Source organism: Gymnoscopelus microlampas (genome assembly GCF_963454915.1).
Source record: "Gymnoscopelus microlampas genome assembly, chromosome: 8".
Taxonomy (NCBI): domain Eukaryota; kingdom Metazoa; phylum Chordata; class Actinopteri; order Myctophiformes; family Myctophidae; genus Gymnoscopelus; species Gymnoscopelus microlampas.
The window spans coordinates 37,587,346-37,612,644 of NC_139945.1; the positions used below are offsets into that span (position 1 = coordinate 37,587,346).

At 42.8% G+C, this 25,299-nt stretch overlaps 2 protein-coding genes across 5 annotated transcripts in view; both read left to right on the forward strand.

Annotated features, from left to right (window-relative positions):
- The window catches only part of LOC311050392 (SPRY domain-containing SOCS box protein 4-like), a 58,347-nt gene extending 40,896 nt beyond the window's left edge, over nucleotides 1-17,451 (forward strand). For 3 of the 4 annotated variants that reach the window (XM_084064461.1, XM_084064463.1, XM_084064462.1), the window contains one exon: nucleotides 15,047-17,451. In XM_084064461.1, coding sequence (XP_083920587.1) covers nucleotides 15,047-15,174 — 128 coding nt within the window. In that variant the 3' untranslated portion in view covers nucleotides 15,175-17,451. The remainder of the gene's footprint in view (nucleotides 1-15,046) is intronic. The other variant, XR_014601296.1, reaches the window with a different exon arrangement.
- A 2,629-nt stretch (nucleotides 17,452-20,080) lies between these two features.
- Nucleotides 20,081-24,432, forward strand: LOC311050567 (succinate--CoA ligase [ADP-forming] subunit beta, mitochondrial-like; the record flags this gene model as incomplete). The annotated part of the gene is made up of 2 exons (XM_084064653.1): nucleotides 20,081-20,289; nucleotides 23,133-24,432. The coding sequence occupies 2 exons, from the start codon at nucleotides 20,081-20,083 to the stop codon at nucleotides 24,430-24,432; spliced, it is 1,509 nt and encodes a 502-aa protein (XP_083920779.1).
- Nucleotides 24,433-25,299: the final 867 nt, after the last annotated feature.

A 25,299-nucleotide genomic window follows, 5' to 3' on the forward strand; every position in this document is an offset into this window, starting at 1 on the left:
GCCATAGCATAGCATACCTACACATTTGCAAATAAACAAATACAGTTGCAAATACAAAATAAACTAAAATAAATAAGACTAATTAAAATTTTTGACAAAGGATTTAGGTTAAAAACATGCTTGAGAATAAAGCAGTACATGAATGCATATATAAGCAGCTTGTATATACAGTATACATATATATATTATGTATGTGTCTTCTGTACGCTTTGCGTGTGACAATGAGAGTGAGCGAGCGAGAGATGCAAATTGCATACGGTATTTATACCTGATTTTCTGTTTCTGTGCCCTGCATTGATCTATAAAAAGCCCACAGTGACAGTGGCTGCCGCTTTGTTTACTCATAGGAAGCTGCTTAAACACACACCGTTTTCCACTCACTTCTCCACCTTTCTACAGTAGCACACCGTGTATCTACTTTGGCAGAGTGAAAATAGCAAAAACAGCTGATCTACAAGCTCAAGATATGAGCTTGTATATTTTCGCCGAATGTTCACCTAATTTTGCCTAATGTTCACCCATTATGATATGACTGACATCCAAGCCACTTAGAACTTTGAAGATTGCCTTGACTCGTATGGAAATGTAATTTGACTTCTTGTATTTTTTATGTTAGTTTGCAACTCGCATATAAGGAAAGGCAGAGATCAGGACGTTGTGTACAGTAGTTAGAAATAATGAATTGGCAACAGTCCAAGTCTTTATTTTCATGACAAAAAAAATAGATATTCCCCCTGAGCTTCTCTGTTTCTCCCTACCTCTGGAGTCTGTTACATATCAGCATTTCTGCTGGTAGTGAATAATAGATCACTTGATCATGTTGTTGTTTAATGAGAGAGAGAAAAAAAGTCTAGTACAACCCATTCAGGGGTTGTAATAGACATCATATATTTACAAAATCCCCAAAAGCATAGGATAGTCTCTTAAAGGACCACGATGAAAATACGCCTTCAGGCTTTTTTTGTCATGATTTTGACACGTGTGCATCTGTATGTTGTTTTGTTACATATGTACATACTGTACAATTACATTTTTCAATTCAAAGGAGCTTTATTGGCATGAGAAAACATTGCTAGTGTCAAAACATAATAAAAACAATTTAAGAAAATTGGAAAAGTATGTACAGTTGGAGGGGGTACAGCATTGTGTTGAACAGAGCTATAGTTATATATATGTACATGTTGGTAAGGGTATAAAGCTTTTTTAAACAAATAGCAGAAATCTTTCAAGATTTTGCTGTCACCTTTGGGACAATAGGCAGCAATTTTCCCAAAACTATTTAAAATATATACAAAAAGCCTTCAAATACTCGGTACAGATGAAGGAAACACAATGCTTAGGGTGGTTGTATTCCATTGGCTAACCTTCTTTTATCACAACAGTTTTCTTGCAGCTGTGTTCGCACATTGTTGTATTTCTCCCAGTAGGTATGGTAGTTTTTTGTCGTTGGTCATGTTTTCAAACTCGCTTTGGAAGTATAATGTGTCGCTGATGTCTTGGTATAGTGGGCAGGCCCAGCAGGTGGTTAGAAAGTGTAGCTCTGTTTCCACATTTTGTTTGCAGTGGGTGCATAGTCTGTCTTCCCTTGGGACCGGGGTCTGTCTGTGGTGGCCTTTATCTATTGCAAGTCTGTGTTCACTGAGTCTGTACCTAGTCAAGGCTTTCCTTAGTTTTGGGTCATTCACAGTGCTCAGGTATTCTGCCAATGTATATTCTCTATTTAGGGCTAAATAGCATACAATTGTGCGTAAGTAAGCGTGTTCACGATAACATTTTATTTTTATTTTTACCGCACAATCAATTATGTGACATCAATACACTCATCTGATATACACAAGGCAGCCAGTGTAACTGGTTCACTGGTTGTGCTATGGTGTGCATTTTGTTGCAGATTACATGCATGAAGCTGGTGGGTAAAGAAACGTAGGTTAGAATTCTCTCCCTTCCTCTTCCTCCTCCTCCCTCAACCTACACATCATCTCTACCCTTTTGTTTTGGTATCTGTTGTAAGCATCTTTATAGGGTAAATGAGGCTTGAAAAGTGCACAAATTGTTTGATGTTTTCTTTTTCTGTTCCCGTGTCTCGTTAAACTAATGAAGCTTGGAGGAAGCAGGCATACAACTCCGTAGTGTTAATGTTCTAACGTTCCTAGAGTCACAAGCAAGAAATCACTTCTACTGCCCTTTCTCCCCCCTTCGTTATCTCCCCAAGGTCTCATCACAGAGCATTCTGTGTGATTCTTTGTGATATTCGCAGTTTCACTAATAATGACATGTTTTCCAGTATGCACAGTTCATGGAATCAATTGAGCCTGGATTCTGTGGATGTTCCAAGACATTTATGCAACAATGCACAGGGGACATCCGTGTATGATATATCCATATGCCACGTTGCAGTAATGATGCATAATCTCTATCTGAAGAATGGATGCATCAGTATGCATGCTTGAAGATGGTCACAAAATCGTGTGATACAAATTTAGAGAGAGAAAAAAATGACACACTGGTCCCCGTTTCCACAAGTCGGCATTCGACACTTCTTGAAGCTTCTTTGGAAAGGTTCTACCGTAATTATTTTAGCCACTCACCACGTTTTTTGCTCTTTTGTTACTTTCTTGCTCTTCATAATCTTTTCACATTATTTTCTCTTCTTCCCGCTCTCGCCCTTCTAGGTGCTTTTATTCTCTCTCTTACTCCCTGGTAGGTGTGAGGAGATAAGTAACCCTATGAATCTCCCCCTCGCTGCATCTCTGCATTGTCCCTTAACACTTTGCGTTAATGCAGCTCTCTTGTCCTTCCTCACTCTCTATCACTCGACAATTTAGTCCTTTGGCTCGCAGCCTCCCCTGATGCTCAACAGCCTAACTCCTCTTGAGGCATGCCATACCTCCTATTGATTTTTATGTAGCGTTGTCTTTGGTAAAGCCTGTGAATACAAAACAATAGGTACAGCCGAATCCCCAGGTCTCCTTTGTTCGCTAGCTCTTTTCAGGCATGCTATCTTTCTCTCCATACCATAACAAGACTTTGAGAAACCATAGTGGCCCCAGCAGGGCTAACTGCAAAAAGCCCTCGTTTACATCTAAACAAGGCCAACAAGAGAGGATGCATTGCCCCTTTTTTGTATTATTCTTTTTACTTTATTCAGCGGCTCATTGTGGTTTGTCTCACATCCTTTCTTTCTACTGTCTTGCTGCAACCATAGCAACCCACCCCCTACACACACACACACACACACACACACACACACACACACACACAGACCCTTTGCCCAATTTTTTTTGGACCAAAAATAAATTCGGCAAATCCCCTTCAGTGTATATGTCACAGGGAAATTGGCATTCCAGGGAAATTGAAAAAGGAGCGCCCGCTTTTAGGCACAGGGCTTCGGCGCGAGGCGGGGCTTTTCGAGACAGTTTTTTTTTTTTTTTTTTTTAAACACTTTGTTTTTATTTTTCCATTTTACACTCAAGGTACAAGCATATGATTGTATATATGACAACTTATTCCCCCAATCCCCAACCCTCCCCCCAAGGTCATAGCAGGACAAATGACAAGACACTAGAAAAATAAAAAATAAATAATACTAATCACTTGAGACAGGGTTTTTTACGCGAGGCTCGCGAGGAGGAGAAGGAGAAGGCAGGGCTTTGATACGAGGCGGCGCAAGGAGGAGGAGGCGCGAGACAGGGCTTTGATGCGAGGCGGAGCTTTGATGCGAGGCGGACCTGGCTTTTGTTGTTCCCCCCAACCTAACAACCAGGAAGCTACGCTAGGGGAATGCTGAACACGCGTTCACACGCACACGTGATAATATTGTCCATGACGGAGGCGCGGCGACTCAGCAGAGCTTGAGGCCGAGGAGGCGAGCCCTCGCGCCTCCAGGCGCGAGGGCCCGCGCCGACCGGCCGAAGGTCTGCTGAGTCGAATCAGCGCCGTCCGAGTTGTAAACCGATAGGGGGAGAATAGATCTTTTCATGGGTTACTATCCACGACAACACACATGTGTGCGTGTGTGTGTGTGTGCGCATGCACACACGCATGTGCATGCGGGTGGCTTGCATTGCCCTCTAGTGTTGGTTCTACAGAATTGCCTGGGTGGGTGGTAAAAACAAGCGCTCCTTTTTCAATTTCCCTGGAATGCCAATTTCCCTGTAACATATACACACCTAATTGTGGCAGGTAGTTTCCGTGGAAACAGTTTAGCTGGCTTAGTGTTCTGTTGTGTCTGTGAAGACAGTGTTGAGTGTTTGCTGGGCAGCATGCTCGCTAGTTTGTTGTCTGGGGCCTTGCCAGAGGAACTGAATGTCCTTTTTGTCCCTGTCTACAGCTGTGATGACTAAAGACAGATGCTCCAACTTTTAGTAGTCAGTCATTATATTGACTTTTTATTATTTTTCTTAATCACACAGGTGACGTGGATTCACAAATAGATGCCTGCTTTTCGGTTCTGTGTTTGTGTATGTGCCTGCGGTGTGTGCGCGTGTGTACTTGTACGGCTTGGGTATTAGTGCAGTGTAGTGTGAGATTGGTCCTCAATATAAACTGGCCTGAGGAGAACGCCCCCCCTCCCCCCCCGCCCCGAGTGGAGGACAGAGAACCTCCTCAGGGAACAGTGGCCAGCCAAATAGAGCAGACTGTGTGTTCCTGTCTGCCCCCCACTGTCCCAGTGTGCCAGGTAATGGTGAGTCAGATATTATCCCCCTCCCTGCTACACACACACACACACACACACACACACACCCCTTTGAGTTGGTTCGCTGAGCAATTGCATACCACCACAAGTGGACGATTCAATTTGAACACTAGAATTTCCAATTATAGAGAGAGTGATGGCTTGCCCTTCTCCCCTACTCCCTCCTTTTTTTGTCACATTATTTTTGCACTCATTCTGTCCATTTCCAAATATATTCCCCCCACAACCCTCTCTGTGCGCTCCCTGATACACACTCTGGGACCACGATGCGGGACTGCTTTTTGGAGACACGCTGGCACTTATCTTAACTAGGTCACACGCAGTGCCGATATACACGTGGATCATAATCTATTAGGTATCAGGAAAAGTTTGAGTTCTTGCTTCAGTCGCCTTCCACTCTCTTCTCGGAGGGTGGGGCTGAGAAGAGACAGGTACTGAGTTGAAACGGAGAAGGGGGAGGATGAGAAATGGAACCTTTTGCGGCCCACATTTCCGAGCTAGACATAAGTGGGTCTTGTTTATATTGCACGTGCTCACACACACGCACACTTTTATTGGCCCACATGCCTCTTATGGTGTGTGTGTGAAGTGGACTGTGTGTGCGTCAGAGATCGGCATGTCACCTGTCCCACCTCAGTGAGAGCAGACTCACCGACGCTCTGCTGTCCCAAATTCACCTCCATTCCTTCATTCACTCCTCATTTATTAGCGTGTGTGTGTGTGTGTGTGTGTGTGTGTGTGTGTGTGTGTGTGTGTGTGTGTGTGTGTGTGTGTGTGTGTGTGTGTGTGTGTGTGTGTGTGTGTGTGTGTGTGTGTGTGTGTGTGTGTGTGTGTGTGTCACTCCATCTGTCTGTCCGGGTTTGCCAACTTTGCGTCTTCCTCTTCGGGGCTTCTTGAAGACCATGCAGCAGCTCATCAAACACTCATTCATCCTTAACCAGATCATGGCGGTGGTAGACCACACTCTGTCTGGCCTTTAAGTGTGCAATAAATCTGTCACAAGCTGTCCTCTGACCATCACAGCAGGCAGAGTGCTGGAGAACAGGGCGAGAAGAGAAGGGAAAAGTGATAGATAGGACAGCTCCATCACTGGGCGGAGGCATAGAAAATTACTGTTGCTTCCTACTCTGAGTCTGAAGCACCTGCACCAGCTCATTAACAAGGATTCATTATGAATCTGGCTTGTGCTGTATATTGAAGTGAAAAAAGTCAATCAAGGTCTTTCCATTGTGGGGAACATGCAAGGCTGCACTGAATTTATGACCTGTTGGCATTTTCATAATCCTAGAGCACTGAAGGACACACTTTGGATTTGGATATTTGTAACGCTGACTGAAAAACCTTTTCAGTAGTTGTATTTTTTTTATCTTTATTTATACTGGTAATATAATTAGGGCTGTCCTAGTGTAGCGGTTAGAGCACACGTCTTTTGTGCAGATGGGCGTGGATTCGAACCCTACCTGGGGTCGACGTCAGCAAGGGCATGCGGTCGCAACGGGTTCCTAACGTCAAATCAAATGGGTTCAGATCTGAGCCAAGTCTCCTGAGGAGGCGCGTCTGAAGCCTGTCCTGGACGGGAGTTTCCAGACGTAAAAACGGATGGATACTGGTAATATAATTGAGACCTGAGGTCTCATTCTACAGAGACACCTGGGCACAGTAAGGTGATGTAACGCTTCATATTAGCTTTTGGCTAGCCACCTATAATAAGAGTTTGATCTGCTACCTTTTCATAATGTGACAAAGAGATTACATTTCAAGCAAAGTTGAAGGCTGTAGCTTGTTACCTTATGAGATTGTATAATACAAGGAACTTGTTATAGAATTGTAATTCAATCATGGAATATATATACGTAGATCACATCCATATATCGTCGGTATCCAGGACAAACCAACTCCATTTTCAGCTTCTTCTTTTTTTTCCATAAATCAACGCTATTGAACACCCTTTACGTCTGTGTAAAAAAAAAATGTTGAACCAATGAAAAGTATTAAAAAGCGCCTCTGACAAAACCTAACAACTCCATTGGTTCCTCAAACTGTCCGTCAATACCACACAACTCCCTCCCTCTAACAGAAGTTATTGTAATATTTAAAGTCCTGTTTATTGTTGTAGGCCTATATAATAAGTGTCATGAAGCATCAGGGCATTAATTCACACGTTGTGATGCATTGTGAGCTTTTGGGAATTTGTACCCTTTTGAAACCTCTCCCTCAGCAGCGAGTGGAGCTATTGTTGTTCGGACTCTTAACTCCACTTCAGCTTGATTTCTGCTCGTCTGAAACTCCTTACTCCACTTGCGCTGGATTTGGGTAAAGTGTTGATAATATAATGACACATGCAAGTATCTGACAATATATAAAGTCACTATACCAACTCTGATGAGGCAGTATTGCTTTGTTTTAAAAATATAAGGTCTTCTTCATTTCCTGAAAAACTTACATTTAGTTTTTTCGTTTCCTGAACAATGAGCATTTTGGAGTTAGCAGGTTTGCGCTGGACAGCAGAGATATATAAAAAATGTTCACATGGCCTTACTAAGAAATGCTTACATTTATTTGTGCATACCATTTAACAATGGTTAAGTGTACACGTATTGGCATAGCATTAGCCAAGTGCATGTTGTGTCAATCCATGGCATTTCATTACACTGGGTGCATTGTGAAAACAATAAGCAAGCAGCTACAGTGGAATTTTTACATTCTTAACTTGAAACGTCTGTTTACAATTCTCCACCTTAACACAGGATTCAGACACAAAGGCCTGTCTCTTTTGTTTGTAATGCCCCTGCACAGTGAGTTATCTCCCCCTCCTTCACTTTCTCCTCATCTTTCTTCTGTTGGAATATTTGTTGGAATATATATTTATATTTATAAATAGATAAACAGATTCGCTGAGAAGGTTCCCAAAAAAAATGTATTTGTCTGTCTCTGTCTGCACCCATTCTCCATAAACACGCACGCACACACACACGCACGCGCGCACGCGCACACATGCACATACACACAGCTTCTGTTACAAGTCATGGCTGGAAATAGGTATTAACCGACAAGTAACAAGAAGCATAAAGTTGATTAAACCATATCGGAGAGTGCTGTCATGACAATGCTGGACTTAATTATTCCAGTGCCTGTAGTACATATGGTGAGTGTTGTTAGTAGTTGTAATGACTAATTAATGACACTTGTTTCACAATATCACACACATAGTGTTTACATTATCTTTCCTCGCTCAGTCACGCAAGCGCACATCTTTTCACTCCTTAACTGTCTATGTTTGTTTCTCTCTCACAAAACACACACACACACACACACACACACACACACACACACACACACACACACACACACACACACACACACACACACACACACACACACACACACACACACACACACCATTTTGTAGTATTGTACTATCAGGCCCTAATTGGGTCTGTTGAGTGACAGCTGATGCATTGTCTGCTCAGACTCTCACCACCGTTTGACAGGACCACTTATCGCCCACACCAACCCCAACCATGGAGAGCCAGCTAGTGTCAGCTGGGATTGGCCATTTCTCAACAAGCAGCTAACATCCTCATAACCTCTCATGGAGAAGCTCACTCACTAAATACTCCTCTGCGTCGTCCTCAGAATACAGGCCTGGTATTTATTTCATAATTGTGGGATCGCTATAGCGACAGTTAGTTATTCCCACTATTTATTATTATTCCTCCCGTTTTTTGGCACCTATTATTATTGCGCATTGGTCAAGCTTCACGTGACATCACAATTTGTACTATAAATAGATAGTGGGATCTTAGCGATTCCACACTGTTTCTTCAGGAACAGTAATTTCTAGTTTATATATAATATCCACACAACTTGGATGTTCCCAAGATACCAGTTGTACTCTACTAGTGTTGATGATGGTGAGATGTTAAGAAAGACAGCAACATTGGGGGACAAAGCTTCAAGTCTCCAGTCACCAGGTTGATGCTGTGACATGGTTGAAAAGGTTATCCTTTTCACAAGTCATCCTTTGGAGTGAATGTAGCCTCACCTGCAAGAACTTTCCACTCATCAATGGGAGTTGTATGTCAACTGTTGTGCTACAGTATAGACAGAGGGTCTCACGTCAGTTGAAAAGAAGTACTTTACCAGCCAATTGAGAACTGACATACTGATTATTATTTTCATTTACTGAATAGAGTCAGCCAATAGAGTCAGCCAATCACAGTACAGCTAGGGGTGTACTAATGTAGAGGGATGTGCTATTATGAGCAAATCACAGTACAGCGAAGGGTGTACAAATGAGGTGTCCCAACCCCACTTATAGGAGCGGCTACACCGCTCAAAAACAAAAGGCTGAACAACTGTACAAACGCGTCGCAAAGTGACACGGCTCCAATGTGGATCTCAGACTTTATCTGGCCAGCCTGTGACGTCAGTCTTCTATGACGTATGACTCAACATTTCGGCAAGGCTGATCAGAGCCCCATTGACTTCCATTATAAAATTATTATAGTAAAAAAAACATATCGTCGGTGTCCAGCCAGGACCAGCTAACTCCATTTTCATTTTTTTTTTTTTTCATAAATCAAGGCTATTGAACACCCTTTAGGTCTGTGTAAAATATCAAAACATTTGAACCAATGAAAAGTATTAAAAAGCGCCTCTGACGAAAACTCCCAACTCCATTGGATCCTCAAACTGTCCGTCAAAAACAAACAACTCCCCCCTCTCCTCTACAGTGCTGCTTTTCAACAGCATGAGTAGAGCGCGTTGCGCAGTGAACGAGGAGGAGGACCACGTAAACAAACTCCCCGTAGTCTGTTAAAACTATGCAGTGTACCTGTTTATCAAACTTAGCACTGACGCTAATGTTATGAAAACAAGTAATTATATTTCTAAAATCTATTAAGTGTTTAATGAGGAGAGCAATGTGACAAGAAGAAAGGTGTTCATAGCATTTCTGTCGCGCTATTCTACTACCTCTTTGCAGAAGTTATTGTAATATTTAAAGTCCTGTTTATTATTGTAGGCCTATATAATAAGTGGCATGAAGCATCAGGGCATTAATTCACACGTTGTTGTGATGCATTGTGAGCTTGGAGATCCATTGTTAGCTTTTGAGAATTTGTACCCTTTTGAAACCTCTCCCTCAGCAGCGAGTGGAGCTACTGTTGTTTGGACACCTAACTCCACTTCAGCTTGATTTCTGCTCATCTGAAACTGCTAACTCCACTTGCGCTGGGTAAAGTGTTGATTTACCTGCGATTTGGTTAAAGTGTTGATAATATAATGACACATGCAAGTATCTGACAATATATAAAGTCACTATACCAACTTTGATGAGGCAGTATTGCTTTGTTTTAAAAATATAAGGTTTTCTTCATTTCCTGAAAAACGTATATTTTGTTTTTGCGTTTCCTGACCAGTGAGCGTTTTGGAGTTAGCAGTTTCTGGCTGGACAGCAGAGATATGTGATTATCTATGGACACACAGACACAATTGTTATAGACTGCTAGACTCCTGACAGGCAACAATAAGCAACAGTGGAGAGCGACATTTGTACGGTGTGGCTCTGTAAGAGGCGACACATCTCGAAATCATTGTTGGACCGATCAGTGCCAAGGTTTTTGTGCACACTGCCAGTAGGTCAAGGAAGTACCTCCATACAGTTACTTCCTCATTATGTTTTATATTTTGTGATGTATTTAACTTTTATTTTATGATGGAAATGTGTGGTGGTCGGATCTGGCTAAACCCTTGACCATATATGGAGTCATATGTCATCAATACATGATACTGTAGATGACATGACATGAAGTCTGAGATCCACATGGGAACCATGCCGGCATTAGACCCTGTCTTGTTCACTTAACACACACACCCGCACACACACAAGCAGAGCATGCGTGACATCACTCGAAGAGAGGTGTGAGGAGCTGGTTGTCATGGTAACCACTCCTTATTGGAGGCTGCGGGGGGGCTGTGCAGTTCGAGGTGAGTCTGATTGATGGGAGCTGTTAGGCCAATGCAAGATGCATCCATCTCTGGGCTTCTACGTGCCTCGCAGGCAACATGTAAACCACCAGCCTCACTCACTCAAGGCCCCCTGTTCATGAGGGAGACGGAGAGGGTGAGCTCACAGGGTCAGGGAAAAAACTCTTGAGGGATGGTTGTTTTTGTGGTTAAAAATTGAATGCGCATCTCAGTCTGTTTTTTCCCCCTCCCCCTTTTTCTTTTGTGTGCAGGGAAAGGATGATGAAAGGGTGTTTGCTTAATGGGATGTGATATTCTTGCAAATTGTGTGTCTAGCTGTTCTGGGGAATTCTCATTTATAAAACCCTTCTTCCTTAGTCACAGTCTAATTTGAAACACGTTTTATCTGTTTGCTTCCTAAATGAGTCCATGATCTTGATTATCACTACTTATTATAGCAGTTTTACAGTCAAATGGCGTAAGTAACTTTTGTGATTTTGTTCTCCAGTGTCTCTGAGACGATTTCTTCTGCTACACATAATTATCTGCCATATGCTGCCATTTAAATGTCTTTCTTACCATAAGGATGGTATTCAGGTAGACTTTGCTTCAGATCTGGCGCTAAGCTCCAAAATATGTCCCAAATGGTCATTTATTTTGTGGCAGTTCTCATGACCTGGCTGGTGAGCCATAGACGCACACGCCCGGAAGAGGGGCGCCTACAAATTCACGCCCACTTTTCACACAGCGCCGCTACTCAAGGTCCTTTAGAATGATGAACTGCAGCTCTCAATGCAATCTCTATGAGAGGCATTGTAAAATACCTTAATTTCACTGGTTAACTACTGAGGCTGTAGCGATTTTTTTTGTGTTCTAATAAAGTGTCCCATTTGTTTGATTTGTCCTTTTTAATGTGACATACCTGCCATCTCAATATACAACCCACAGTATACTACAATCCATCAGTGTCTCAAAAGTTCTAGCGTCTGAAATCTAAGGTTTAAGTGGTCGCATGGTATATACGTCATGGACGCATCCCTTGAGGTTTTCAATACCCACATACGTTTGTGTCTCTCATGTATCATTTTTATAGGCTATTTATTTTGAACAATTATCCAAACAGCATCTTGCAAGACTATTTGTATATTAATACTAACCTGGAGTATTCACTAAGTAGTTGAAAAATGTCGGGATATGTCACTCCTCCATTTAGTTGGGTTATTTCCCCAACTTACATTCAGGCAAGTTAATACAACAACAGTAAACCCACACGTTTTCATTTGTCATGTACCGTCGGAGCTCCATGTTGGGTAGAAAATTAATATAAGCCTATGAGATGTTCAAAATATAGAAATATGAACAAAGTCAGTCGGGATTGGGATGAGAATTCCCCACTTCAGTGTGGACGTTCGGCGCTCGTAAAGACTACTGTGTCTGTCTGCAGTCTACCCTCTGCTGTGTTAACATTATGGGTAACCCATCAAAGTGGCAAATTAAATGTGAAACACATCAACTATTAAGAAAACAAGAAGATATGTTGACAAAGACACTCCATACATTTAGAAACATATTTTTATTTAAATCAATATCGTCTCCAGTTAATGTAGGATAATTTTAAAAGTAGGCTAACTCTCATATCCTCTCATAGGGAATGCATTGGCAGCTGCAGTACATCGTTCTAACGGACCTCGACTGGAGGCACTCAAAAGTCTCAAAAGTGGGCGTGGAATTTGTAGTTCCCGTGTTGGTCTATGACAACAAAAGAAAGGAAGTGACATGGTTTTTAAACACTGATGCCGTTCTTTGTGCAACAAATGGCAATAATAGCCGATCTGCAAGCTCACATTAGACCCGCTATTTCCCCGCTATATTCTTAAAACACATACTGAATCTATACAATCAGTATTAACAGGGCTGGGTGATGAATGCAATGTACTAGTAACACGGCCAAAGCCAGCCAAGCGCGAACATGGTCCGGGAAGAACACTGACTGCGACAGGGCCTTAAATACACCTCTGGGACTGGCCAGGTACTCCCATGTGCACAGATGAACTCCGTCTAGCAGGGACCTGCTAGACAACACAGTTAAACAAGCAGAAACACACAGCAGACTCTGCTAAAGCAGGAGGGCTGTCACAAACTTGAAACCATAATTGGTAGTGTTAATCCATAGATTTCTCTAGTACTGGCAGATTTTGCACCGTTGACTTTTATAAGGTATATTCATTTGCAAATCCTTCATTGATCAGATTTTAATTAGGATGTTGACATTTAAGCAGCTGAAGCCATGTAAGCACCAAACAATGTTTGTATTTTCTGTTTTTAGTTTTTTTTGTTCCTTTTGGACCCCTGTCTGTCGATTCTAATGAGTTTTGGATGTTTATGTGATGTGATAAGTACAGGCATTGGTTTCAGTCGTCCCTTGGTACTAACGTGCATCTTACTTGGTACAGTATAGTTACAAGGGACGCACTTAATGCTTATTTTTCTCTTGAATAATACAACATTCCTAACCGATCAACACGCAGGCACAGACACACTGTATTAAATCAGTGGATCGTGTCTAGTCCACCTTAACTGCGACTGCGATCAAAAATAATTGCTCCATTGATTAGAAACTGATCATTGAAAATATGCTCCTCATTGACTTACATTGTACAGTGAAACAGCTCTCAAAGTCACAAACAAAGCTGATTCAGGCAATAGAACATCACCAAACCAGTAGTGTTTGTGTTTGTTTTTTAAATAGAAATGTCAACTTCCTGTTGATTTCACTATTTGAAGATCCGGATCCAAGGATCCAGTCCGGGTTTTCTTCCTAATAAAAATAGCAAAGTGAGGAACATTTAGATTGATCAATTTCTAATCAATGGAGCAATTATTTTTGATTTCTTGTCCACCTTTGGAGTTACATCATGGCAAGGTCACTACACAACCCAAACCTCTACCAAAGTGGTCTTGCCCTTCAAGAGCAAAATAACAGTCAAGCATTTACTTTTTTTTTTTTTTTTAAGATATTTTTGGGCCTTTTTCTGCCTTATTTATAGTTTCATAGTAGAGATGGACAGGAAACGGGGGGAGAGAGATGGGGAGAGACATGCAGCAAGACTCGAACCTGTGGTGCGCTGTCAGACTGCTTATGAGCCTTTAGGTGCCGGACCTCTAGGCCAGGGCCAGTCAAGCATTTCCTTTATGGGGGGTCGCCGAAGCCCTAGTGGTTAAGGTGTGCTCCATATAGGCTCTGAAGCAGCCTGACAGCGGGTCGTGGGTTCGATTCCTGAGCCCGACAGACTTTTGCTGCGTGTCACTCGGCGACTCTCTCCCCATTTCATCTCTTCACTGTACTATAAATAAAGGCAGAGAAGCCCCCCCAAAAAGCTTTCTGGGAAAAGGGAGGGAAGCAGAAGTTGACTCTGCTTCTGGTTGTGTTGCGTAATGAGCAGCGCTCGCGATTTCATCATCAATTTCCCTATCCTGAAAGGTAACAAAGGGAGGGCGGGCGGGCGGGCGGGCGTGCGCGTGTGTACGGTCTAGCCAATGGTTATGTTGCCACAATGGCACCAGCCCTTTTAGAAGAATCCCTACGGACCCTCTGACAGCCTCTTGTCTGTCCTTGGACAGTAATACACGTGACCTGTGTGCATGTGTGTGTTAATGCACGTGTGAGTGCATGTGTGTACAGTGTGAGTGCATCCACTGTAAATCAAGACTATGTGTGTGTTCCGGAAATTGTGGGGGTTCATTTTGCTGCAATGTGTGCACGACTGCACGTAGCCATGCGCGTTACCTCCTTCACAGCCGGTGTGTGTAATGTTCAGTCTGAGCAGTGTGAGTGATTTTGAAGCAGATGGTGCTTCCAGGGGGGCAGACACTGGCTTACATCAACACCTATTTAACCACTTAATCCCTGTATATTTAGCTGACCGGGTTCCCCCACGGCTCTATACTTGGTTCAGTCCTTTTTTTCTCCCTCTACACCAGATGTCTTCACTGAAAACACTGCTATTTTCGCAGTAGGGTTCAATTGGTCAAGTGTTTGTGTGGGTCTAGCTTGACTTGACCTTTATTGAGATGGACAGTAGGAAAACTGAGAGGGTGTTAATCTAGGGGAGAAACAGAGGGACGGATTTGGCAGTATTCTATTCTAGGCTAGCCGGGGGTGGGGGGGGGGGGGGTATGGCACAATATACTTTGTTGTATGTTGTCAAATAGTGAAAACAACTGATCTGCAAGGTCACAATGCAACACTTGCATACTTTTCTAGAATGTTCACCTACTTTAACATGGCCAGAACACGGACACTAGGTTTCACGTGTTTAACAATCCAGGTGTCCTTCTGTCTCAATCCTAACAGTGTGTCTCTCTTGGTGTGCTTTATAGCGGAGCCCCTGCCCCTCATGGACCTCTGCAGACGAGTGGCCCGCCTGGCGCTGGGGAGGGAACGCATCCACCACATCGACACACTCCCCCTGCCGCAGACCCTCAAAAACTACCTCCAGTACCAGTGACCACATCAACACGCAAGGAGAGGCCAAGGTCACGACCAAGCTCCAACAACGAACTTGTCAAACCCACGGGGTGTCTGCTGAGGATGATGACGATTTTAACGATGGAGATGGTGGTGGTAAAAGAGGAAGAGCTCTGCTGTCAAACCCCTGTTAACACCAGAGGGGATTCTACTTTTTAGGACCTACATCTCCTAGTGTTATTTTTTTGCTTGTTTTTTTACTTGTGTTTGCTCACTGCTGTCTTTTTCCTCGATGGACAGAACAAAATGGACGTATGGACTTACATACAGACGTACGTGCGTACGGATGGATGGATAGAATAAAGTTGACCCAACATTTGAGATGGAATGGGGCTATGAAAGCCAGAGCGAGAGAGGGATGAGAAAGAGATTGATAATGTGGGACAGAGTCAAATTGACAGGAGCAAGAGACAGCAACAGTTTAAATATTGCAATCCTGTCTCCCAACACATTCCAAGTCAGTTTCCCTGAGCGAGTGAGCTGTTGAAACTACGGAGATGGTGAGAGAGAGTGCTTTTGTTCAGTGTACACATCCATCCACCCTCAACAGGCTCTGTTGTTGAGTCTGTTGAACATGTCGGTATCTATATATTCCTATTTATACCCAACCAACCACACAGCAGGCACCGCAGAGACCCAACAGTCGCTTGGAGCCATAGGAGATGGAGAGAACATTCGCTTTGAACATATACTGTACAGACACATTGCACACAGCACAGAGAGGGTGGGTGTTGGGAGAGTGTGCCTGGGATTGTATACACGCATTACGCCCCTCAGCATGTGCTGTAAGATCACAAGAAAGCTGCTGACGTGCAGGAACCAAAAACAAACCTACAGCCACATGAAACCTAGCGTCCCTATGCTGGGGGTGAACATTCTGCGAAAATAAGCAGATCTACAAGCTCACAACGTGTTGAAGTGTCGTGAAGTTGTAGATCTATTTTCGAAAGAATTGCAGTTCATTATATACGTAGAGCCCTGGCGAACCCCAACTAACTATGTAGGGTGATTTTAACCATAGACATATATACATAGACACTGCATTGGCCACTGTGCCGTACGTCAACGTCGCCGCCATATTGCCTGGGGCAACTTGCCTTAACTCCACCGCGAGAAATATGCCTGCAGCCTGAGTCGTATATTACCTGAGACTATCATTTTTATTGTATAACCGTAACTGTTAACTATCTACGTAAGATAATGTGTTTTGATATGCAAACCCACATTTTAAGTATAACCAGGTATCCTATATCATAACATAAGTACATGGCTGACATTTGTAACAAACCAAACCGCTTGAAAATCGGTTGAGAATTCAGCGACTTCTAATGATTTTAATTGTGGAGATACCTCCTGCTTCAATAGACATACTGTACATGCGTTAGGAGGCATGGCTTGCCCCTGCTCATATGGCGGCCGGGTCGACGCATCTCTCCAATGAACAGCAGCGGCCAATGTGGTATATCTATGAGTATATAACTACTGTATGGTATTCACCACACTCAGAATCTCCGTCCTTCCCTCCAGTCTCTCTCTTTCTCCCTCTCTCTCATTCTCTGATTCAAGCCTGCATGTGGGTACGACGTGTTATCAGCTCCTCTAATGCTGATTGAGATTGACTTGAAAGCAATGCCGCTTTGACTTGCTAATGTGCCTGCTCTGAGATACTACAACAAAAATAGCACATGACACCTCTGGTATAGCAGGAGATGGGCTTAGTTAAAGAATGAATTAAAAGTGCTGTAAGTGATATTGTTTTGTTAAAATAAGTACAGTAGCTCTATTTCCCATAGCAATCATTGCTATAGACTAGTGTTTGACTGTTCAATAACACTCTGTACGAGGTCTTTATTAAACAGAAAATAAATGTTCTGGTCGGAATACCAATTTAATCCAATCAGGAGAGAGAACTCATACAGGATACAGACAGGATACAAACACTGTAGTCTATAGCAGTGATTATATAGAGAGCTTTAACTTTCTCAAAAGTAACTTTTTGTTTTAACCAGATATTTTAACTTACAGCACCTTGAATCCTCTGCGTCCTCTGTTTCCTCTTCACCCTGTTTTTTGTTTTGTTTTTTTTAATCCATGCTGATGTTCTTTCACAAACATTCTCTATTTTATGATTTTTTTTACTTTTTCTTTTTTTTCTACAGATTTGAGATTTGTCCACAGGACAGGAAGTGAGATTAGTGGGACATGATGTCTTGCTGGAATAGGTGGAGGAATGTGCTGCCATGAGCATCTTTTTAAATGTGAATAAAAAACATTTCAAACCAAACCCCCAAACCTTGTTGTATTTGCTCAATGTTTGGGTCCACCTAATGTAGGCCTTCTTTCATTGGCCATTGAGGAAGGTGTATTGTCTTTTTCTTCTGTGGTATGTTTGTCATAATTGAATGTCACTTTGTCACCACTAAAAAGTAAACATTTGGACCACACTGAACCTCAGCTATATGAGCCAGGACGGGGAGGGTGATCTCTGTCACTGCATAGCAGCTCTTACAGGTTGGTCAGGGTGCCTGTTCAACAATGCGCGGATCTGAGAGGAGAAGCATGTTCTTTGCATGCGTTGCAACCTTCCAAAGATCAAACCAGCCAGCAGTGGTCAGAGGAGACAAGGGACTAGGCTACAGTACAAGGTGGAATTGAGAATTGCATTAATGACTAAAACATTACAAACAAATTAAAATAATTTGCTGCTGTTAAGTTATAGTGTTGATGAGGTCCATTCAAAATTAGTATTCCTCATACCAGGGCAGGCTTCATATTCAGGATTGGGGCGGCCATAGCTGAGTGGTTAGTGATCCCGCCTAGGGAACCAGAGGCCCTGGTTGCCGCAGGTACGATTTCCGGCCAGGACAGCATATGTGTCGATGAAATGAAATTTGTCCCTAAGCAAGACTCTTAACCCCTAATTGCTCACAGGTTCTCATTGGAAACAAGACCGCAAGGACTTTCATGAACGACCTGTTAAAAGGAATTATCCTTAGGATAGTTATGGGGTTCATCTTCAGCCCAGCCTAAACTGCCCAACAAAACATCTATTGTTTCACTGTCTTAGATGTCTGTGTTGATGATCATGAGCTCTAGCTCTCTCCCTCAACTGCTTACACTCTGCGTATAAGGGTCCATTTGGTTACATTTGTACACTCATAATTTAAATGACACTCAGGATTTTACAGGTCAGCTCCTAAAATGATAAGGGAATGGTGGACTTCAAGAGTTGCAATGTGTTTGATCTGGATATTGAGCTGCTTCTTAGGGGGGGCTTCAGTTAAATTCATCTCGCCTTCTCACTCATCCTCTCTTCTTGTCTCTGCATTCTGCCCACTATATATTCTGTTATATCTTCCTCTTTCACTTCTCAACCAAGGCTGTTTAAAGCTGCATGTACAGTACATTCCTCTTATGTCTCAAAGCCGCATACAGTATGTTCCTCTTCGCCTGTCTCAAAGCCATCTGTCTGTTCATGGAATGTGATATTTCACCTGTCCTTTCTGTATGCATGGACAGAAAGGGATTTGGGATTGAGAGGTGTACAAATAAAACAAGATGGTCTTATAATGGCGTGGCTTCCATGTGTATCTATGGATGGCCACAGATGGCTATCGATAGCTACAGATTATCTGATTTAAAATTGCTTTAATTTAAAAATATAAGCCCATCAATATCATTTTTAATTAACATTTTTCAAATAAAAGTACATCAAATATAAGCTACTTCTTCCTTCCTCCGTCTCACTGGCCAGTCCACACCAATGCAACTCCTTGCAACAAAACCGTTTTCAGGCCAGTCCACACCAATGCAACTTCTTGCAACTGCCATATTGTGATAATGGTCGCAAGTTTTGCAAGGAGTTGCATGTTGCAAGGAGTTGCGTTGCGAGTCATTCTGTGGACTGGCCTGTCACTTTCAACCTGGCACCCCTATCCACACACACACACACACACACACACACACACAAACACGAATGAGAGCAGGGTGACAATAGATGTCCAACTCCAATGGCCTATTTTATCATCAAAGAAGCACATTCTGTTTGTCAATTTTCCGTCATTTCGGACTGCTGTTTGTCACGCAAAAGAATGTTCACAAAATGTTTTAACATGGAGGAATTCCTCATATTGCGGGACAGTTAGTCTGAGTAATATGCGGGAATGCATGTAAATAGTTGCCTGCAAGTGTGCCCTGGGGACCCCCGGTCAAGGGTTAACATTAGAATTGTAACTGCATTGGTACTGAATGCACCCATTTACGACTACGGCCAAAGGCCTAACTGAGTCATACTGTAGCTAGCTCATAGCGGTGACACAAACACACACAGCAGTAGCCTCTATTTCTATATCTCCGTAACCTCTCCCTTCCTTCACCCTGCTTTCTTCTTTTTCCCATTGTTGTAAGCTGCTTGTTATTCATCGAGCAGGAGACAGTCGGAGGGAATAGAGCGCTCATGTTAGCCAGAAGAGCACCAAGTTCTCTCACTCTGCCAGTTGCTGCGAGTACTAGAAATAATCTTTTCCCGTGGAGGTGCTTGTTAATATTGCCAGGAGAGTACCAATTTGGCCTCCTCCCCTGCTATCTCAACCTTTTCAAATGTCACGCACAGCTATAAGGAAGCTAAGCTAGTATGAGCTAAGTATTACAATATCCCAGCAGCTGTGACCCAATGTTTACAAGAGCTACGTAGTTTGAAAGTATGTTAACAAAATTCCAGGAACATCTCACAGCAGCTTCACAGCAAAGAGTAAACAAACACGGCCAGCCATGCACAGCTCCAAGCTGATGATTAGCTAAGTTCACCAAAGACAGTGACGATCACTGGCAATGATGAGATGTCGACAACACCAAGGACCTGCCATGGTTGTGGACTACAGATAGAGATGAGGGAGGCTGGAGGGAGGCATATATCGTCATCAAGGGCTCTGCTGTACAGAGTCAGCAGCTTTCAGTTACTTGTTCACATCCCCAAGTACCTCTCCTGGGATGAGCACATTGGTCATGTGCTGAGAAATGCACAACAACGTCTCTTTGAACTCAAACGGCTGAAGAAGTTTGGCATGGGGCCCACGATCCTTTGCCTTCTACAGAGGTACAAACGAGTGCATCCTGACTGGATGCATCACCGACTGGCATGGAAACTGTACTGCTCTCAACCGTCCGTAAGTGCTGTAGAGGGTGGTACAGACAGCCAAGAGCATCAGTAAAGATAAAGTTTGATTTGATCAGTGTATGATGTGAGCTGATGGTGCCAGTAAAGCCCATAGTATTATGAAAGACCCCAGCCACCCCAACCATGAACTAATTCAGCTGCTGACATCTGGCAAGTGGTACCACAGCATGCATGTGTAGGCCTACTGTGTGTGTGTGCGTGTGTGTGTGTGTGTGTGTGTGTGTGTGTGTGTGTGTGTGTGTGTGTGTGTGTGTGTGTGTGTGTGTGTGTGTGTGTGTGTGTGTGTGTGTGTGTGTGTGTGTGTGTGTGTGTGTGTGTGTGTGTGTGTGTGCGCGTGTCTCTGTCTGTCTGTCTGTATTATATACACACACACACACACACACACACACACACACACACACACACACACACACACACACACACACACACACACACACACACACACACACAAAAGGGATGTAACAGTAAAAATCTTCAAAAACATTTTTTTCAGCAGAACACACAGAATACCGTGGTCAGTGTCATCATGTGTCTCTCTGTGTGTGTGTGTGTGTGTGTGTGTGTGTGTGTGTGTGTGTGTGTGTGTGTGAGTGTGTGTGTGTGTGTGTGTGTGTGTGTGTGTGTGTGTGTGCACGGGCGCGCCACCTGGTTGCTTCCATATCAAAACACACAGACAGTCTCTCATACACACAATGGCTATTTGTGCCCCTGGCATGTCTCCCATTAACTAGCAGCATTGTTGTTTTGATGCTAGGCCTGCATGTAAACACACTCAGAAGGACAGTATGAGCAGTGACCTTCAAAGTGAATATCCTTAAAAGAAGAAGCCTTGCTGAGATGAAGAGGAAAGCTGCTCCACTATTTACTCTGTTGTGTTTGTTTGGACATTTCTTGGCTCATTGCATGTGTATGGTGATTCAAGTGACTGCAGCTCCAATTCAGAACTGTTTGAATCACTGCTGACATCTACTGGTAGCCTAGTCTTGGTACAGCAATCCCTGTTCCCTTTGGATGAATAGTTTAATTGAACTTTTCCAGAAATTAAGTTAAGAATGATTGGAAACACTTAATATATCACCATTAAAAGTAGTTGCTTATTAGCATGCATATTAGTTGCATATTGGCTCTTTATTACTCATTATAAAACACTTATTATTGCCATATTCTGCATGACCATATTCGAGGTGCAATAATATAGATTATAGATTTTGTTCAAAGAAAGTAGAAACCTATCATGTAAGAATAGGCTATAATAGTGTGCTATAACGGAGGTACTATGTGTGAAGAGGAGGAGACATTGGAATAACCTGTGTGTTTAGGAGTACAACAGTTAATCCAACAAACCAATTTAATCAATTGTACCCTAACGTCCCTAGTCTGGGATGAAAAATTGGTGAAAATATCAGCTCTACAAGCTCAATAAGTGTAGTGGTGCAGTTGGTATTGAGCTTGTTGATCATTAATCGATGATTTAAAAAAATATATATTAATCATTTAACCTCTTAAACCATATACTTTGCTGACCAGGGTCCCCCAGACCAGGGCTCTATACTAGATCCTCTCTAGTATGTCCCTCCACACCAAATGCATTAGTATAATGGATCGTGAATTCCAATAGGTCTGCAACGGCTAACCACTTTTTGACATATATAAAAGATACCCCCCCAAACAAAGTAATCAATAGGATAATCGATAACATAATCAATAGCTGCAATGCATCCATATGTGGGTTAATAGAAATGTCAGACTACTAGTCAATTACTTATGATAACACCTCCCTTTAAAATGATGGCTGAGAGACAGTAGAAATACTTCATTTAGAGTAATTTGGACACTATTGTAGTTTTGTGTTTTTTTTATTTTATTTTTAATCTAATATTTATTTATATAATCTGAAGACTCACTATTTCTGCCGTAATCTGAAGACTCACCTCTTCAGACTCCACCTCAGCCCGTAGCACTTGTCCTAGCCTTGACGACCTTGCAGGATTATGCAAAGGCTAAAATGTAACTTAGATAGCATGTTATGTAGACAGATGCCAGGTCATTGTTGACCTAGCATCCTATAGTGTGTGTATAGTTTCAATGTAGGCTGACGATATAGGTTCTTGGTTTACATATGTAGTTATTATTAGATTATTGGTTTACTTATGTATTACTTTATTATTAGATTACTACAGTATTTTTAAGCATTTGATGTATTATGTGTATTATGATGTATTATCGTTTGCTAAATGCCTAAACTGTAAACTGCAGTAGGTATGCATGACAGACAGAGACAGTTTTCGTAGATAGATAGATAGATAGATAGATAGGAGGTTATTGAAAACTCTTACATTTATGGCCTAGTAGTGGCAGAATACGGACTAATACGTGCTTTATAATCTATCTATGAATGCCAAATATCTCTGCATGCATGTGAGTGTGTCGCATGTGAATGTGTCCCCCGCATATCTATCTTGATAAATCCACAAATCCCCAATATCGAGTAGCCTGATGTCATCAATATGATGTCATAGTACTGATGTCATAGACTGCCCTGACAGTGCCCTGTACTCCATATTTGGGCATTGCTGACATTGACAGATTGACAGATATATGGTATATAAGGTATTTTAGATGCTGAAGTCAATAGAGACTGTACACTCATAGAAATACCACCCTGGGGGAAGAGACACGTGGCAATGTTGCCAATTTGTGGTCGCTTGACATCTAGCCTGAGACATTTAGGGACTAGAACCACAGTTGACACCGCATCTAAGGTGCTATGTGGCTCTCCATTGCTGCCCCCACCTTCAGCAGCAGAAGAGAAACCTCTCCCTGCATGAGTACAGGAGCATCGGCCTGATGAAAGAGGCTGGCATCTCAGTACCCACTGGCATGGTGGCCAGCTCCTCGGAGGAGGCGTATGAGGTTGCCAAGCAGTTACATGTAGGTTCAAAGGATCTGGTGGTGAAAGCACAAGTGTTGGCTGGTGGCAGGGGGAAGGGGACTTTTGAGGGCGGCTTAAAGGGAGGAGTCAAGACTGTCTCCTCGCCAGAAGAGGCCCGTGACATCTCATCTCAGATGATTGGTCAAAAGCTTTACACCAAGCAGACCGGGGAGGCGGGGCGTATCTGTAACCAGGTGTTCATCTGCAAGCGCAGGAACCCACTCAGCGAGTACTACTTTGCTATCACCATGGAGCAGACATCCTCCATGGTGGGCCCTGTGTTGATCGGTAGCTCACAGGGCGGGGTGAACATTGAAGACGTGGCAGCGGAGAATCCAGAGGCCATTTTCAAGGAGCCAATTGACATTATGGAGGGCATCAAGATGGAGCAGGCTGTCAAGTTTGCAGAGAAGATGGGCTTCCCTCCAGCACTTATCAATGACGCAGCAGAGAACATGATCAAACTGTACAATGTCTTCATCAAGTATGATGCCACCATGGTAGAAATCAACCCCATGGCAGAGCACTCCTCTGGCATTGTGATATGCCTGGACGCCAAGATAAACATTGACCCCAACGCAAAATACCGGCAGGAGAAAGTATTTGAGATGCAGGACTGGACTCAGGAAGACCCCCGCGACCGACAGGCCGCCAACGCTGACCTCAATTACATCGCACTGGACGGCACCATCGGCTGTCTGGTAAACGGAGCCGGTCTGGCCATGGCTACCATGGACATCATTAAGCTGCATGGCGGCATGCCAGCGAACTTCCTGGATGTAGGGGGTGGAGCCACAGCCCACCAGGTGTCAGATGCCTTCAAGCTCATCACCTCTGACAGGAAGGTGCAGGCTATTCTGGTCAACATCTTTGGCGGCATCATGAGGTGTGATGTCATCGCCCAGGGCATCATCAAGGCTGTTACCGACCTGGAACTGAAAATCCCCATTGTAGTGCGGTTACAAGGGACAAATGTGGACAATGCCAAATTACTGCTTGCCGCCAGCCCATTGAAGATCCTGGCCTGTGATGAATTGGATGATGCTGCTAAAATGGTTGTAAAGCTGTCTGACATTGTGTCCCTAGCTAAGGAGGCTAGGGTGGATGTCACCTTCCAGTTTCCCATCTAAGCAATGCACTCTGAACCCATGGTGACCTCATACCCCTCAGAGCCTTCAGCCTCTGTGGGACGGCGTCAAACACACACATCACGTCATTCACATCATTATGCGTGTGACGCCTGTCATTCGCAAGGCAATGATGATCATTTGCATCACTGCGGGTGATGCCTATCGTTCATGTCATGTCAATTGCGTAATTTTGCATCATTTGCTGGTGACGTCCATCATTAGCGAGTGACTCCTGGTAATGTGTGTATGTGTGTATAACCACTCAGCCCATCACCTTCATATTTGCTGTTATTATGGATTAGTAATAATCTACAAGATTTATCTGAATAATATACAACTGTATGCACTGGAGAGTAGCAAGGGCAGAGGTCAGACAGACTAATTTGTCTGCCTCTTAGATACAGGCTGTGTGTACCAAGTGACTTTTCAAAAGCTAAATAAAAACATGGGTAGCACTTTACAATAATGACCCGTTATAAAGCATTTATAAACGTTTATAAGTAGTTTGTAAACTATTAACAAATCATTAACAACCTGTTTGTTGACATTTGTAAATGATTACTAAAACCTTTATAACTACAGTTACAAATCATTTGTAAAGTATTAGTAAGTAGTGAACTATTCATGAATAAGCCATTTACATACATCTGTAAAAGATTATTAAATCATTTGTAACGACCCATTCTAAAGCATTTATAAACGTTTATAAGCAGTTTGTAGACTATTAACAAATCTTTAACAACCTGTTTATTGACATTTGTAAATGATTACTAAAACCTTTATAACTACGGTTACAAATCATCTATAAAGGTATTAGTAACTATTCATGAATAAGCCATGTATAATACATCTGTAAATGATTATTAA